The sequence below is a fragment of the Notolabrus celidotus genome, chromosome 8 (genome assembly GCF_009762535.1).
Source record: "Notolabrus celidotus isolate fNotCel1 chromosome 8, fNotCel1.pri, whole genome shotgun sequence".
NCBI lineage: Eukaryota > Metazoa > Chordata > Actinopteri > Labriformes > Labridae > Notolabrus > Notolabrus celidotus.
In genome coordinates this window covers 27,020,436-27,039,177 of record NC_048279.1, presented here as the reverse complement: position 1 = coordinate 27,039,177, position 18,742 = coordinate 27,020,436, and the positions used below count along the sequence as shown (strand labels likewise).

The following is an 18,742-nucleotide window of genomic DNA, read 5'->3' as shown; positions in this document are numbered from 1 at the left end:
CCTCCAGATGTGTCTGCCAAACCAGTAAGATACAGGCACTGAATCGGGCCGACTACGGGGGAAGTTTCCTTGATAAGTTCTGTTATATTCTAACTTCTGACTACTGATTTGCCTGTTTTTTCTGACTTTATTATCAGCTTAAAGATTCACCCATCGCCTCTGAGCTCAGTTTCTGCTTCTTGCAATCAGTACAGTATCAGCCCTGTTGAGTAAGCGTGAATCTTTACAACATAAATAAAGCTTGGGTCCAGACATGGTGGATGGATGGGTGGGGATGGCTCTTTATAACACTAAGGAGTCGTTATTCGTCGCACTCCTGAATGTAGCTTTACATTGACACTGTATAGTCTGGATGTAGTGACTGTGAACCTCAGCATTTCCTGCCTCTGCTTTAAAAAGGGGACTTATGAAGGGCTTCAGTCGTCCAGCCGTGTCCACAGTGTGTGCTCTCTGCTCCCCATCACGCTCCAGCCCAGAGCAGGGCCCTCATCACACCAACATAAACTCTTCGCTGTCTGGTCCTCCCTCCTCCTTTTCTTCAACCACCTCTTTCATTTTCCAGCGGAAGAAAATATGCCTTTGGATTTTGTTTTTGTGCCCTTCTTCCTCCCTCGGCCTCATTCACTCCTCTTTTTTTTTCTTTCCCAATACATGAGGACAAGAGTCTTCTTTTCCTCTTATTTAGTGTTTAATTATTACTATTTTCCTTAACAGCACATAATTCTCCTCCTTGGCAGGATAAAGCAACATGAAAACAGCTCTTCCCAGGCTAATAAGAGGTCATTTTTTATATTGCCAGGGTGTATAAGAATGTTTAAATTAGAGGGTGAGCGCACCTATTCATCCTCCACCATCTCTTGGCTGGATGTCCTTGGATGTGAGGTGTGGGTGACCTGCCAGGCAAGAGCGCTTAGCATGAAAGATTAATCGCTGATTTATTGTTTCCATTATGTACATCAACAACATTGACTTTTATTATAGAAATCACTTACCAAAAATACAGGCTCCAGTTACAGCTGACTCGTTATTTCTTTAGGGTTATTAGCTTTGTTCAAACAATGGAAACCCACAAATTACAGCTTTATTATTTCAATTTTATTGATAGGGAACATTGCATTTTTAAAAACAGAAAATGAACTCCACTCAGTCTGTGTCCTCCTTCAAAAGGCTGATTGGTACATATATTTTGTAATAAATGGGCCATCCTTGTTTAATATTAAAATGATTCCTGCCTCTCTTCTCCCTCACAGGCAATATGAACGTGACCCTGCAGGTGTGGGACATTGGAGGCCAAACATTAGGAGGGAAAATGCTGGACAAATATGTATACGATGCACATGTAAGTTCAAAAACACTAACACACATACAATTTAACAGTGACCTTTCTGTTGGCGCTTCCTCTTCTGTTATCTAAAAGTCGTTCATTCGTCAAAACAGGAAAACTGTCTGTGACTCCGGGAGCCTGAAGAAGTATATGAAGCTTGTAAAATAACAAATCAACTGCTGTAGATATTCTGTATCGAGAAGGGTCAAAGCGTGGATAAACTTAATGTTAAACGCAGTCGTTCCTTTATAGAATAATCTTTTGCACACTGTAGAATTCATGAAAAATGAAAGTGCCCTCTTTTATATGGCAGTGTGTGTTTTCAAAACATCTATCACCCTGTTAAATCAATGCATTTTACCAATGCTATAACCACTTTATTAGATGGAATAAGCAAGGAGCAACTGTACGTGATTACTACAAATACCCAGACAGATTTATACTTGGATGAGTCATGATTTTTAAGTGTTTGAATTGTCTTACTTTACATATTAAAAAAAGAGTGGATCATGCTCGTCCTAAGAATGTATTTTTTCCATTATTATTACTACCTGACTAGGGCCTGGCTGTAATGCAGTACACTCACCACACAGTGGCTTTAGCCCAGGGGTTTCCAAACTTTTCAGCCCATCACCCCCAAAATATAGGTGCCAAAGACTCGCGAACCCACTGTCCCTCAAAGTGATTTAATGTGGCTTCATTTAGCTGGTCTGCATAAAATCAGCCTACCTATATGAGCATGTGGCTGTGTTTCCTGTGCCGCTATGAATTAACCTACTGTTACTGATGCTCTTCATAATTAACTGTTCACTAACCCTAAACTTAGGAGTCATGTGGCAAAAAGAAAAGCAGAAAACTCATTACATTTTCAAGGTTTTATTTGAAATGTAGCTACTACTTTTGTGGATATTTTTACTATAATGGGTAAATGTACTCTTTTTAGATAACTTAAAAAAAGAAACATTCTAGAAGACATCTCACGACCCCCCAGGGGGTCCCGACCCACACTTTGGGAACCCCTGATTCAGCCCAATCTTAATTAGAATCAGAATCAGAATCAGAAATACTTAATTTATCCCGGGGAGGGAAATTCGGCTTAAGCTGTTTTCTAACTACCAGTTCATAACAACATGAAGACAACTTACAAGACAGCTTTACTAGAAGGTGTTGTGATGTGAGAGATGTGAGAAAACTTCTAAATGTAGACTTTTACAGGTCAAATTATCAAACCATAAGTGTACAGAAGCTACACACACAGAGCAAGGCACCCTGCAGAAAGGGAGGTTAATTGCCAAATAGTTCCCAGTCACTTTTGAATGTTATTTTTACTTATAATGACGATCCCTACTTTATACTCCATTGTTTCCATCAGCTATATATGTTGTGAGAAAGTATTGGAAGCACAATAGAAACTAGTGTCTTGGTGTCTGTGGTTAGGTTTGTTAAACAGCCTCAGCAGCTTCATTCAGAGACTTCTACTCCCTGCTCCTAGAGCTGTATCATAATGAACTGATATTAGGTGAGGGAGCAATAATGAAGAACTTAAATATTCATTTCGGCTACATTTTCAGCTATAAAAATTACAGAATGGAGCAATTTTAAGTGAAATTATTAAAAGTAATTCCTACATTTTTAAAAAGCTCAGCTCATCTGTGAAGGAGCATAAGAAAAAATAGGCCTTTTGATCTATTTAATCATGTTTAATGATTATCCTTAGAGAAAACTCAGCAGTTTGTGATTAAAGTGACAACCGAGCTCTCTGAAAACACTGTCATTTGTGTCAGTCTGTGTTTATTTACACTTGACAGTGACATCAGTGTCCACAGGTAGCTTGTTGTAATAGATGAGTGCTATCTGTCACTCCCAGAATGCCTCTTGTTTGAAGAGGTTTATTCTAAGAGCGTTCTCTGTCTAATCTGAGCCCCGCACTGCAGTACAGACATCACATTTTTTGTAACTTTTTCTACATGAGCTTAATAAATATAAATACAAGGTTCCTTTCCATTCTGTGATCTACCTGGCTTCAGAAATACAGAGAATGACAAGTTTTTAGGACAGCATCTGCACCATGATATTGTGTACTGTAAGCCATTCATGTCTGCAGCACTTCCTCCACCGTCTCTGTCCTTCACAAGCAATATGTCGTACATCAATGCCAAATTACGACACTTTGCTTAGGGAGTTTCTCGTCAGCGCTTCATGGAACTTTCACACCTATTGTTCAGCGCTGTGTGTCCTGTAATCAATCATGGCTGTTGGAGGAGACTGGCAGTAATTGTCAGAGGCCTGAGCTGTCGTCACCAACCCTGCGTGTTGTGACAGTGCATGTCTGCTGAACAAAAAGCAACAGACACCTCTACAGTCATGTTGCATCATGTAGCAAAAGCCGAGACATATCGCACGGCTCGCCTTAATTTCCAGCAAAAGCTTCAGAAATGATGGCAGACAGTTGAGACGTGATTATTTATCTTGAATCATGCCAACAGCTCTCGTATCTGTGTTTACTCTGATTAATTTATGTGTAAACCAGCCCAAGTGTTTGCTCAGACATGGCTCTGGTTTTGCTGTGTGAGTGTTTCTGTAGTGCATTGAGGATTACACGGGAAGTAGGGAAATATCTTCATGGCAGACAGCCTTCATTCATTAGCTCAGGTACCAGATGACCAGACCTCTTTTCTGCGTTGAATTCTGGGCTGTGCTTACAAAACTGAAACTATTTATGGACACATGAAAACATAAATCATAAATCTACATACTCTGAGTATAGCTCTCAGATTAAGATAATTCTGAAGCTGTCTGAGATTGATCATGTGTCCCCTTGTATGTGAGTCTGTCCCCTCCTCTAAGAAGAAGAGGAGCAGTGCCACCTACTGTTCCCTTGCTCCTTTAGTAGCACTTATGTTGACATGAATGTACATGAAATGAAGCTCTGTGCCCACATCAGGTGTAATGTTGTGCTGCTTGGATTCAAGTCTGAGCACTTTATTCTTTCATGTGTTTCCTTTGCAGGGGGTTCTCCTGGTTTACGACATCACAAACTACCAGAGCTTTGAGAATCTGGAAGATTGGTTCAGCCTGGTGAAGAAGGCCAACGAGGAGTCTGACATCCAGCCTGTCATCTCCCTGATAGGGAATAAAAGTAAGATTTACACATGCACATTATTATCTACTCCTTTGGTTTTCAGTAAGTAGGATATGCAGATTGAAAACACTGTTATCTTTATTTCTGCTAATAAGCTTCAAATTGAATCAGCTTTGGATTTTTTCATTTATTTTGACCTTGCACATTTTCCATTTAGCGTGTCTATGCTTGTGTGTGAAGGAGTGAGTATTTGATGGTAGCAGACATGTTTGTTAAAGCACCAGATAACTGATCGGTGTGATAAGCCAGTTGATAAGAGAGTGAGGTTTTGGAGCGATGGGAATGCTGATGTTTGTGAACTCTGGGGAGTGACTGACGATGATTTAAGATCCACCGGCAAACGGACCTAAGGCATAGCTTATCAGCTCCCCCCCTGCCTCCCCCCCGAGCCCAAGCCTCTGCTTCTGTACCAGGTTGTTGGTTAAGAAGAAGACCTCGACGTTAACCAGACGGCTTCCCTCCTATCAGCCTGCGCCCATCCACCCATCTCCAAAATAAAGAGTAATAACGAAGACTCTTTTTAAACATCACCCTGACAGATGCGCCGCTGTGTTATTGTAAAGTGGGGCGTCAGAGTGTGTGTGTAATGGTGACTGTCCACCTTCCTGAGCAATGATGAACGGTCAGCAGAGTGGTGCCTGCACACAGGAAGCTCTCGCTAATGTTACTCAACAGGAGGCCACAGGTCATGGTTTAATTCGCCTGTCTCGAGCAGATTCTCTTGTCTTTGCATCAGTTGCATCACTTAATGCCTCAGCCTTAACAGCGGGCGCCTCTGTATTTAGGCTAGGTTTTAGGCTTGTGGATGAGTGTGTGTACTGTAATATTTAAGTTGTGTTCATCCTGCTGTCATGCTCCTCACCCCCACACTCACAACGTTTTTTTGCCCTTAATAGCTCTATTGCTGAGAATGGCCCATGTCTGTTTTTTCTGTTCCTGCACTCTGAAAAAAGAAAAACAAAGTCCCACACAGATTGCCCCACAAGGAGCAATTAATTACCCCGCAAGACTTCATCAATCCACGAACCCTCCCATGGGCTTCTTTTTTCCAGGAATCTGATGAGAGTTAGTCTAGTTAACTATCTGTAAACACACACCTACAATTTGATTTTGATTTTCTGTCTTCACTCCTAGCTTCTAACATTTTTGTATTGTTGTAAAGGTATGGTATTGCTTTTTTCCCGACTTGAATACTTGGCACACATAAACAAAAAGCTGACCGTATGATCACACAGGATTCTTTTGGGAGCCAAGTTTAGATTTCTTTTTAATGGTTCCCATGATGTTGGACCGAGTATGACAACATGTTTGTGACAACCGAAATAGAAGTAGAAACATAACAAGGAGCTTATGAAAATACAGCAGATTTATGTCTCTGTGAGGACCCATCTGAGGGGAGATTGTGGTGTTTCACACATCAGAAGTCTGAAGTGTTTCCACTTAACACTGACTGTGAATGAGAGTTACATGGTAGGGCTCACTTTAGTAAGTACTTTAGCAGGTTGGAGCAGGAGTGCTACACATCAAAATAAAAGTTTTATTCAATTTCAATTCAATTTCATTTTTTTTTCCAATTCAATTTGCTTTATTAGCATGAACAAAGACTTGTTGTTGCCAAAGCACATAAGATCCATACCAAGCGGCAACCTCCGGTCTCAAAGTATGAAGCCCATGCTGAAGTGTTATAAACTGCAATTCATCGAGAATCTGCTTGAGGCTGGCTACAGAAACACCGGAAGTCACATAGACATGAATGGGAAAAAGACGATCTTTGCAGCATTAATAAACATGTTTACAGCCTGGTTCAAAAAACGGCTTGGCTCTTCGTAGCTAATTTCTCTATCGGCACACACTATAAGGGGGGTGAATTTTTTTCTAACATGACGCTTCAGAAGATATTAAGATTAAGAGTTTTTGCCCAAATAAGGACATGACTGACTTGACTCCCGGACGGGAACACATAGCTGTTGGCTAGGAGGCTCAAACTCCGCCCCTTTACGTCACACTGCCTGGTTGAGTTCCGCATTTCCAATATGGCTGCCGCCGTCGATTGGCTTCAAAACAGCGCTCAGGAACAGATGGGTGACGTCACGGATACTACGTCCATTATTTATACAGTCTATGATCCATACACATACATTACATATTATATACATTACATATTATACTTTACGTATTATATATATTACATATTTTATACGCATTAATAAACAATGTTGTCACCAGTACAACATATCTCAATGTCCTCACAAACCAAATATTATGGGATGGTGCGTCCCTCAGGCTGTGACAGGCAGACACATATTTAGCAGCCAGAGGTGCTGCTGACCCTTCCACCAGGAGAACTGACGGTTTCTCTTCTGGGGTTAATGTTGGGAAGTTTGTTGCTATTTTTATTTATTACAATTCTCTACTGAAGACCTGACAGAGAAAAGAAAATTGTATTTGTAAGCACCCTTTTTCACACAGAGTCCACAGTCAAACAGGCATCTGAACATTACATGTGCTACAGTGTACATTGAGCTCAAATTTCCTGAATTACCCAGTACCTGCCTCCTAGCCTAATTTGAACACTGTCTTCTTTGCCCAGTGTACCAACAGTAATTGAGCCTATAGAGCAGAGACCGGTTCATTAATGATGCTGTCCCCTCCTCTCCTTACCCTGGCCTGACTGCCCTCCTGTGCCATGTCACAGCTGGGGGAACAACCTTTCCTTTCTTTGGCTTAGCGCGGCCGGCTGGGGTTAAGTGTGCTTGTTAAGCACTAGTATGCTGCCCCCCCATGCCCTCTGTATGCTGCCCAGAAAACCTTGTTTTAAACAATGGCACCACTTGTAACAATTCAGAGAGGAAGCCAATGAAATGTTTTATTGAGGGCACACATGGGCGCATACAATTGTTAATGCATCTGCACGCACACGCACACGTACATGCACACACACGCACGCACACGCACACACACACAGGGAAACATGCACTGAGGTGAAGCGACACACTCGTGGAGTTTCTGGGAACACATGGGTAATGGAAGAATGCTAAGCTCTTGGTCTGTCTAAACATACTATAACTGTTTATTACAGCGCAGGCCAGTGTTACACCATATGCTATACAGGAACCTCTCAAGAGAAATGTTGGCTTGTTGCGCAGTCATCTCCTCCACCACTCAAGTGTTTCATTTTTAGGAGACTAATAAGTGCTCCATGTTTTGATTTGAGCTTTAAATGATTAATTCTGTTGCTCTTTACTTTACAAATGTCTCAAGAATGTTTGCCTTTCAGGGTAGAGATTGACTGAACTCACTTACTCAAGGAATACAGCAAACTATTAGCAGACAATATTCATATTTAGCATGTTCTAGCTTATTAAACTGTCTTGTTACAGTTCCAGATCAGAGGACATATTTCTTTAAGCCTGTGCCGTCTATCAAGACAATTTGTTTTTATTAAGTGGGGATCGCAGGACCCATGCTCGTTCCCGACCCATCACCCATCCCATCGCTAGCGCTCTCTCCCTCAGGAACTCCAGAGCATCCATCATGGGGTTGTACAGCCCTTATTTGGGTGACTTAAATGGGTTCAGTTCTCTTAACCCCTCCTCATCACTCATGGCTTTTTGCTCAGAGGTTCTAACACTGTTCACTGCAGATCCACTCAGGCCTGCCATGGGAAATGTTCTCTTCTTCAGGGAGATAAGGTCCCCGCATGAAGAGACTTAGTTCACTTAATTACATCTTACCCGTCTTTCTCTTCCACTGTTTCTTTTTCCACCGTCTTCTCTCACTCGTTATCTTCTACCATCTCTCAAACACTCTTGTACATTCATTTTCATCCTTGTGCAAACATTACCTCTTTCAGTCACACACTTAGACATACTCTTAGCGCTTATCTCTCACATGTGTAGACCAACACGTCTGCTGTTGCTGCCTTTACTTACAGTAATGTCTTTTCATTGGCTCTGCGTCACTGTTGTGTAAAACAACATGCGTGTGTTTGCTTTCTGCACGCTACGGCAGATCTCGCCACATACCATTACACGTCGCACTTCTCTCTCCACAGTTTTCCATCCAGCCATGTGAAAGCTGAAGCGAAACACGGATCTCCCCTAACTCTCGATTCTCATGAAGCATGTCCTTGCCACCAACATTGTTGGTCTTGAGTTGTTTGGCCTCTTGGCAAACCCCCCCTCCCAGCTCTCTCACCCCCCATCACCTCCCTGCCCCTGTAAAGCTGCCACAGTTCCTGTCTGTTCAGTGCAGGCCTGCACATTTCTTAATAGAGATGCTCAGAAGTCCAGGAGTGCAGAGGAGCTCAATGCGCTTCTGTTTTTGGTTTAGCTCAAAAAATGTTTTTCCTGGCTCAACCCACTCGTACTTAGGTCCTCTTACAACAAACTAAAAGGTCCTAATTGCCCCCAAGGGAAAGGTTAGCCACAATAGACATGTGGTGGGACAAAAGCCCAGTACTCTTACCCAGCACCCTCACCCCTCCCCAGATAGAGGGGATGAACACGTCAGCAGTGTCTGTTTTGCACTGTGGGCAGCGCGACCACAGGTTAGACACTGTAAAACGTTATATATACAGTATATAGACCCAGTAAGGCAGGGTGTATGGTCGGCTAAAAATCTGGAATGTTTACAGTTTACAGCAAATCCAGTGCTTCCTGTTTCTCTTCACATTTTATTAAAGGTAAAGGGTCAGAAAAGACGTGTGTATCAAATTATCTGAGTAACCACACTGACTGTAGCCTGTGCTGTCTTTTTGTAAATCTGGAAAAGATTGGAAATAAAGATTCAGGTTACAATAAGAATATTGAGGGATGACAGAAGAACACCAGCTGCATTGAACTGCGGCTGATAAGTTGGTGTTAAATCGCAGCTGCAGATGCTGGGACGTGTGTCCTGCAGCGATTCAATAAAAAGGTTGTTTCAGCCGACTCAGGTTGCTGATAGAAGGTTTTTCCGACTCAGCATTTAGTTTATATAGCACGGAGCACAAGATTGCCATTTGTTGCAATGCTCTGAGACTTAATTGTAACAACTGTTTGACCCAGCTCTCATCTCTCTTGACTCTCATGCCTGTCGAAACATGGAAAGTCCTCATTCATTTTAGCCATCCATAAAGCAAATATTGTTGCACATGCAGAAGATGATCAGTCTTCGCATACCTTCTTGTGTGGTAGGTCATGGGCCATTTGAGTTGCACAGCAAAGCTTAGCCACCTGACCTGAGTGCAGCCTGGAGCCCTCATCATGCTCAGGCTGTACTTTATTTCTCCGCTGCTCCACAACATTGATATGGAGGAATTCCTGGAAGAGGTCTTGCTGACACAGGGCTGGGTAAATAACTGATTGATCTGTACCCTCAGGCATATATTCAAAATGTGTGTGAAGTAACAGAGTTTTTTCCTCCTTTTTTTTCCTAAATGTTTTTTTTTTAATGTGTAAAATGTTACTGTCTTTGCACCCTGCTTCTTAGCTTTACTTTCTGTTATTTGCTCTGGCATTTGGGAACTTTGCGTGTAACAGCTCACTACTGTGGCCTGAAACTGAATTTATATTTGTAGGCTGCTTTAAGGCATCATTGCCCATAGAACGACTGTATAATTATGAATAGACTTGTAGGGATGGGATGCATACAATATGAAGGCTCTCCTGTGGTTTGTATAATTATTACAGCTCATAGTTACACTGCCGGCTCACAGAGGCATGTATTACCTCTCGCCCATAAAAGACCACTTAGTTTAACAGCAACAGGAGAGCTTGGAGGACATGGCCAGTGAAACCCCGGGCAGCGTCTTGTGCGGTCGGCTCAGAACTGGGCCTTTTGTTCACTTTTCATGAGTCCTGGGAGCCCGTTAACGCAGTCTGCGAGGCCCTTTGGCCCCATGTTTTACTGTAGCAGTGACAGCCGGGCTCTCATGCTCCTTCCCTGCCTGCAGAGCTACTGCTGGACACATTCTCTGACCTGGGAGGAACACCACATTGTTTTACTGGCCGCTGTGGAGTATCTGATTAGGGTTTAAAGTGTGAAAGAAATATGTGTGCCTGTGTGAGTGCACACGGTTTCACGAAGAACGATCAAATGACAAGATGAGCTGTGATCAATGAGCTGTCGACAGAACACTTCTGACCTAGTGGAAAGCGAGTCCCCTGACGGTCCCCGCCTGCTTCAGGCCACCGGGGCAGGGGCCCAGAGCACAAAGAGTGCTCTGTCTCTGTCAGGATCCCCCCGAAGACTCCTGCAGCGGCCCCGCTCACCTCCACAACACCAGGCTACTAACAGCACTTCATCTGTCCCTGCTCACGCTGAAAAGTCATGATAATATTATCAACTCACCTTCAAGCTTTACTGTACTGAATATTTTTTATTTTTCCACAGGAAGTTAAATTCTTGTGATTTCCGTTTTACAAGTTTCTGCCAACATCGTTATTATATATCTGGCATCAAATTGCTGATATTTTATGAAACTGTACTAAAGCAAAAATGTTGATTGCCTTAACTGTAGAGGAAAAAGCCAACATCATATCATAATAATTATTTATTTCTGGTACTTTTGCAGTAAATTTAGCTGCTCAGATCCTCTAAAAATAAACATTGCACAGGGTACATAATACCTACACTGTTAAAGTCAAATAAAATGTGCATGAGTGGTGGGTGCATTAGTGGACTTCTGACTGACTGACTAGTGTCCTAAGTATGAAGACAACTCGACCTCTTCTGTGACACCTCTGTGTGATACTTTGTTTTAGGGAGGGTAAAATGGAGCTGAAAACCAGCCAGTCCTTTTTTCAAATGAGAATGAAATCCTTCTTGATTGCGTTCACCTTATGCCGTCCATATTTTAATACAGGTAAAGGACGTTTTAAGTCCTTCATATTTCAAAAACACTCAGCTTTTATGAGCCTGCTGTAAGTCATGTAAACCAGTTGGGCTCAGTCAGTTAAATGCTTCACATAAATCCCTTCAGTCATTTTGTTTTATTAGGCACTTGTGCTATGAAAGTTAAATTCATGTCCAGTTCAATCAGACATCACACAGAATGATTAATTATAACTTTTACTGCCTTCTTGAGCTAGTAAATGTTTCACTGTGTTGTACCTGAAAATTTAAGGGTAAATAAAATGTCTCTTGCAATTATTTTACCCGATGCTATTAGACGCTGAAGGAAGGTTTTTCTGCTTCTTTCCATTATTCCTGCAGTTTTATAATTACTTTAATTTAAAAGCTAAAGCATGTGCAGTAAGCTACTATAACATGTTAGTGTAGTTACATTTTTCAGATAGGGTGTGGTACTGTTAAGAAAACTTACTAAACATACTGAGAAATACTTCACGCTGCTTTTGACTGAATGTTTGACTGTTATGTAGGAGATTTGGACGCTTTAAGCTACCCTGTGGAGTTTATGACTACCTGTGGTGTAACTGATCATTGTGTCGACATGTAGGTCATCATGTTGTTGTTAGTTGTCTTCTGCTAGTGTACACATGGGGATGCAAATAAGGACTCAATGAAGCTCTGGCTATATACAAGTGTTTTTGTTGCTGGTTGTAAGGTGGGACAGGATTGTGGTTCTTAAAAGTTAGTACTGTTAGACACATGACAGCGTTCACATGCTTATTTTTCTCAGTAAGACCGAGTAGACAAAAAAACTGGACACTGTGAGTCCAAGATATGATTCTGTTCCGTTGTCCTGTTGCAGTAAATCCACATGTTGTAGTCTTCACTCTATCACCATGTGTCCACAGAGATTATTTATAAGCCTGCTCCACACATTGACATTCAGTGTTTAACATTTTGAACACCTCAATATGATCTGTAGCTGTTTAATATCGTCAGTTATATACATTGTGTCATGAGGGAGAATTTTATTTAGGGGGGAAAAAAACGCATTTGGCATTATTTTCAACATGGAAAACGTTCACGTTTTTTAAATGATTAAATGATTAATTGATCGTTAACATTTCCAAAGATCGATCACGGAAAATACATGAAATTTACATTCCTAATTCAAAGAGTTTACTTTATTTGTTTTAATATTTAATACTTTCATTTGGGAATCGTTCACTTTCCATTTCTTGATAATTGTTCTGAAATTTTCCAACAAGGTATTTTTGTACAGTAATTTTTAGTTTTTTTTTGCAAGGCACTAAAAAAAAGTGTGCAGTGGTTTTATTTGAGTTACAACACACCTTAAAATGAAAAAAGATGACTTTGTTTACAAAGAAATAGAAGAAAAAAAATATTTATTGCAACTGTCCATATCTGAGAATTGAAATAAAATAGTAATTTAAATTTGAGCTCAATCCAGTTTTCTTGAAAATCGTTAGAGAATCGTGTGTGAATCGTATCATGAACCAAAAATCGGGATCTGAATTGAATCATGAGTTGAGTGTATCGTTACATCCCTAGTGCTAATTCATGTTGAGGATCACAAACTGACATCAACATCTAAGGTTTCCATTTATTCTAAAAGGTTTAGGAATTGTTCAGCATACCTTCAGTATGGTCCATATTTCATTTTGGGTGGTGTTATAGAAAGAATACTTGATTTAAAACATCCATATTCATATTTAAACACATCCGTGTACAGATTGTAACAGAACTGAGAGATTTGGTACATTTTACTTTAGCACAGAATTAACAACAGTCTTGCAAACAGCTGAAAAAAATGACCGCCCTTTTACCCATATTTGTTTCAGCAGTAGAAACTCATAAAAGCCTATTCTGTGATGTTTTTCAACTGAGTGGTGCACAGTGAAGAATTTCCCCCAACAGTTGTAAGTCATTTGGTTAGAAGTTGGACGAGGTTTGATAGTCCTTGCCCTTACTATGCCGTCTTAATCGGTTGTTGGTCGTCATTGAGGGGAAACTGAGGCAAACCCTCTTAACAGGGTCTTAAAGGCATAGTGTGAGGTAATGTTAGAAGTGATAGGTTCCCCCCTGAGGTTGATTAGGCCCAACTCTGTAACTTTCACTTAATGTGGTATGACCCTCAGAGCCCCAAGTCTCTGACAACACACACACACACGCCCCACCGTTACTACCACACACAGGCGCATAGACACACACACACACACAGTTCACACATCACACCCTCAGCCTCCTTTCTCCCCACAGCACCAACTGCTGTTTAGTTTAAAACCAGGCTGCCGGCAATTAAATGTGTTATGTCAAGCTTATTCTCTGGCTGTTGCTCGCTGGCTAAACTGTTCCAATTGGTCCCCAGCAGCCGACCATAGCAGTAAGTAGGTGTCTCTGTTATCACAGCATGGTTTTAAAAGGCCACTGAGGATCGCACAGTGCAGTGTAGGATTTCAGGCTGGTTAGCCAGCACCGGGTTGTTACCTTATTGTTTAGCTATGGCAACATGTGATGGGGAACTCCACATTTGGCCAATTGCTGTGTCCACGAGAACAACTATAGAACAAGGTATATTGCCAGTAATTAATTGATTCTGGTGTGATTATTTTCCCCACAAGAGAGAGTGTACATTGTTAAGGAAAAGTCTTGAAATACAGACTTGTTTACCAAGTAAAAAAAGCCCCTTGGGGCAATAAATAGCCAGCCCAGCTTTCATTCTGCCCTGTAGCAGACATGTTGTTAATTATATTCCTTTTCATTACTTGTGCAGCTACTATCCTTTGTTTAAGCATTAACCAGCACTAGTCACAGAATCAGTAAGTTAGCAACAAACTTTAATGCCATAGTTGATGCTAGCATAATTTAAATTAAAAGAATAAAAGATTAATTAAATCTTCAAACTAACTCAGTGACATCATCATCAATCTAAATCTACCTCATGTTTGCCAACATTAGCATAGGGTAGGGTAAGCTAGTTCTACCAGAGCAACTAAGGCTCTTTTTTTAGGTTACATTTTTGGCCTTTTTGCCTTTATTTTATAGGACAGCTGAAGAGAGACAGGAAACGTAGGGAGTAGAGAGCGGGGGAAGACATGCAGGAAATAGTCGACCGGCCGGGAATCGAATCGGCGACCCCTGCGACGAGGTCTGTAGCCTATGTATGTGGGGCTCTTGGACTGCTAGGCCACCAGTGCCCCTAAGGCAACCTTTATTGAGTTAATTGCTTTGTTATGAAGTTCAGGCTATTGGTTACTGGTACCTTCTTTGCAGGGAATATAATCAAACAGTAGATCAATGAATTAATCAATCTATCCATCCATCTATCCATCCATCCATCCATCCATCCATCCATCCATCCATCCATCCATCCATCAATCAATCCATCAGCAGAACCAGACTCACATTAGACAGCCATTTACCTCGGCCGCGATGGGGTAGATGAGAATAAGAGAGAGAGAGAGAGAGAGAGAGAGAGAGAGAGAGAGAGAGAGAGAGAGAGAGAGAGAGAGAGAGAGAGAGAGAGAGAGAGAGAGAGAGAGAGAGAGAGAGAGAGAGAGAGAGAGAGAGAGAGAGAGAGAGAGAGAGAGAGAGAGAGAGAGAGAGAGAGAGATGAGACGATTACTAGTATTAGTAGCTGTTGCCCACCTTATTTTCTACATCAGAAGAATCTTTGTATGAAGAAACTTAGTTAATGAAGAACATCCACATTTCCCCCTCATTTGGTTGTGTTCTCATTAATTCAAGAGATCACTGCAATAACAAACCGGTTATTTATGGTAAAAGCTGAGTTTATCCTGCAGATATTAATCTCTGTTGTATTGTGATTCACTGAAATGACAGGCAGACCTTTTAAATAAACACTGACGGTGACCAGAGTGCGGCCGGGCCATCGCTCTTGACGAGTGATGATCCCCTCCACTATCTCTATGTCCTCTGAGGCCTAAACAGTTTATTTCGTGTTTGCAGTCACTTCCTTGGGGTTGTTAAGCTGATGTACAGTTTTGACAGAAATGGAGGGAAACCAGATCATCAGAGGAAGATTGCTTTGACCTGATAAGTAGAAATGAGTACATTAGGGAGAAAAATGGAGCAAAACACTAAAACTGTGGGATTAGTGTTAAATTCAGTTTACACAGACAGATGACACACACTGCAAAAATCTTGTGAGAAGGTTGACCCACCATCCGTATTATTCTGTGTGCCCAGTCATAAATCTTCAACCTTTAAGAAAACTTGCTGTCAAGAAGTGAGATTATATTTTTATGCATGCCACATTCTTGATGTGTAAACAGAGCGATGTCTCAACAAACTCCATTTAGTAGATATTCTGGGCTTTTCATATTACACACCATATGATCTGAATGTGTCTGCACTTGTTATGGAATTATACAAAAAAAATTCAAAGGACTTTAATTTATATTTATACCACTGCTCTTTTTCCTTTTAATTGCTCCCTGGGGATAAATAAAGTATTTTGATTTTTTTTTTTCCAATCATATTTTTATTGTGTTTTTTTTTCAAATTCAAACAAACAAGAATATGAACAGGGCAGCTCAGACATTTTACAAAAGGACACACTACTAGGAAATAAAAGATACACAAAACAGGTTATACATCTTACATATGTTACAGGTGGACCGAGAAGATGAAACCGTGAGTTAGTCGGTTAGGCACCCCTCATTCACATTTGCAGACAAGACAGTCCCATTACGGCTATATTCATGGTAAGCTCCAGTCATTGATCCTATGTGTCCTGGTTGACAGTGTCACTTCTGTTAAGGAATCCCACAGTTAATGTGTTAGCTAGGTTGGGATCAATATACTGTAGATACAGATCCCAAACCTTGTAAAAGGTAAGCAAGTATTTTTAATTTAATTTAATTTAATTTAATTGTGAAAATGTTATTTTTTACTGCAGAAATCTTTAGTCATGTCACATCACTTCACATTGAAAGTATTTTCACTTGACTGATATTAAACTGCTTCACAACAGTACATAATTTCCAATGCACTTTCTTTATGTCACAGACACTTGTACTGAAGTCAATTTCAAGTGCTTTAATGACACGAACCAGTCAACAATTCAGCTGCTGCAAGTCCTTACTCACAGATATTTATTTAAGTGCTATTGAAGTAAAAGTCAACTGCACAGAGTTCTTTAAATTTCTATTCAAATTGATTTAAGATCTCAACACTTCATTCTTCCTCAGTTCCAACCTCAATTGACACTTTAACTTCTCTAAGTGTTTCTATTTAAACTACAACTCCCTTAAAGCTCCTTCCACGCAAACTATTAACATTAACCCTATCACCTTAGTTGCCCTGATTGCTCCTGCAGCTTTTAGCACAAGCTAGCCTACATTTTTCATCAGGATTTCCCCCGTGGCCTAAATCTAAATTTCCTCTCCTCTTTAATGCACATACCCTCAGAAAGGAGTCGTAAACCTCATTCACCTTTTCTACTTACAGTAACGTGACTTTCCCCGGCTCCTAAGCTGCTGTGTTAACGTTGGCTAATCTGACTGTGACACTTGATTGATTACCCCTCCCAAGTGTGCAGGATCCAAAGGATTAGCTGTGTTTACATATAGTAGCATGCTGGGTACCTCTGCTGTTAATGACTGGAATTAATAACCTGCTGACGCCTATGAGACAGCTTTGTTTATGTACAGGCAGAGACATGACAGTCTGCCCTGGGTATGAGGAGTTGTAAAAGTGTCTGGCCTTGCCCAGAGGTTTGTGTTTATATGCCACTTGTGATGATGGGAGCATTCATTTTAGCCTCAAATAGTTCCTTACAAAGTATTTTTGTTATTATGGATTGGCCTTTAACATTATTAGGTCATATGACTCACTGGTGTATTAATAATACAAGATTACTGCAGTGTTTACATTTATTCCTTACTATGTATCTGTCTCATTCCTTCTCTGCTTCATGATATACTCCTACCCCTCCTTCCCTCTCTCCCCACACACACTTTTATGCACATACACACACACACTAAGGGGCATGAGAACGGGGAAAATCTTTGACAACTTCAATAAAACCTCACACAAAGAGTAAAACTCGGGGGGACAAGAGAAATGCAACACCGTACAGTAGCCTGACCTCTTCCAGCTACCATAGACACGTACGCACCAGATACCGGGCGTGGCTGCCTCCCTGCACAAAGCCAAGAAATAAAGGCAGCAGCTATTGCTTTCAGTCGCAAGACCCCGGGGTGACCCTCTTCGTCGACCCCTGCATGACCCCATAGTGGGGAAGGAGAGAAGCAAAGCGCGTGGTATCACTGCACAGGAGTCGAATGCACATCACAATAGCTAAAAAGGAAGGTGCTGTCATTGTGAGTGCACGGTAAATCAGCATGAAGGTGACAGTCCCAGTTCTTGGTCCTGCGTGCCCACCTTAAAGGCCGGCACACTCATAAGTCAAACTGTTTTCTCCATCTGCACTCTCACTGTTAGTGTAGCCTGAAGACTTTGCATTGTTTCTTAAGCATTTCTCCACAGCTGGCCCGGTTTGTCTTTTTCGGGTCAAATAGAGGTTCTTAGCTCCGGGGTTCGAGCGTGCTAGGTTTACACTGAGGAATGTGTCACATTGAGCTTTAATACCAGCCGGCGATGGACGCTTGAGGCTACTGAATTGATCATGTCCACTCCAGCAGCCACTAAAAATCCCTTAAATAGTGCAATACAATAATTTTTTAGACTCAGTTGAGTTTGAAAGCAACATAACAAATGAGTTATGCTCTGTTTTCACATTCATATATGCAGTTTCCCTACACAAGGCAGACTCCCTTCCATCTTAACTCAAGTGTAAACAGTTATCTTTTCTGTGTAGCTCCAGATACGCAACAGTTAACCCTGCATGAGTGCTGTTTACCCACTGTACAACCGTATTTATCTTTCCTTTGTGAGACTTTTTTTTAATGTCACACTGTGTTTCATCCACAGTCGACCTGGAGCACATGAGGACAGTAAAGGCTGACAAACACCAGCGTTTCTGCCAAGAGAACGGCCTCATCAGTCAGTTTGTATCAGCCAAGACAGGGGACTCGGTCAGTAACAGCTGATTCACTGAGTTCAAGTAGAAATATGGGGTTCAAATTGATTTCTAATAAGACCTGCTTTGTCCTTTTATTGTTCTGTCTCTCTCCAGGTGTATCTTTGTTTCCAGAGAGTGGCAGCTGAGATTCTGGGTGTGAAGCTAAACAAAGCAGAAATCGAGCAGTCCCAGGTGAGCAATAACTGCAGCCAGGTCCTTCTCTCCAATTTCACAGAACGGACGATTGCTGCTCCCACTTACGCAAAAATATAAATCACTAACTTGTTCAAAACCAAGATAGAAACTTTTTATTTCTTCTTTAAACTTAACCTCTGGGTGTTTTTAAAAGTAAACTCAAGACTTGCCTTTTCAA

General features: G+C 41.2%; 1 protein-coding gene across 2 annotated transcripts in view; it reads left to right on the top strand.

The window, feature by feature from the left end:
- rab28 (RAB28, member RAS oncogene family) overlaps window positions 1-18,742 on the top strand; it is a 34,638-nt gene that overhangs the window by 8,168 nt on the left and 7,728 nt on the right. For both annotated transcript variants that reach the window (XM_034690759.1, XM_034690760.1), the window contains exons 3-6: window positions 1,251-1,339; window positions 4,334-4,463; window positions 18,279-18,382; window positions 18,484-18,561. In XM_034690759.1, coding sequence (XP_034546650.1) covers window positions 1,251-1,339; window positions 4,334-4,463; window positions 18,279-18,382; window positions 18,484-18,561 — 401 coding nt within the window. The remainder of the gene's footprint in view (window positions 1-1,250; window positions 1,340-4,333; window positions 4,464-18,278; window positions 18,383-18,483; window positions 18,562-18,742) is intronic.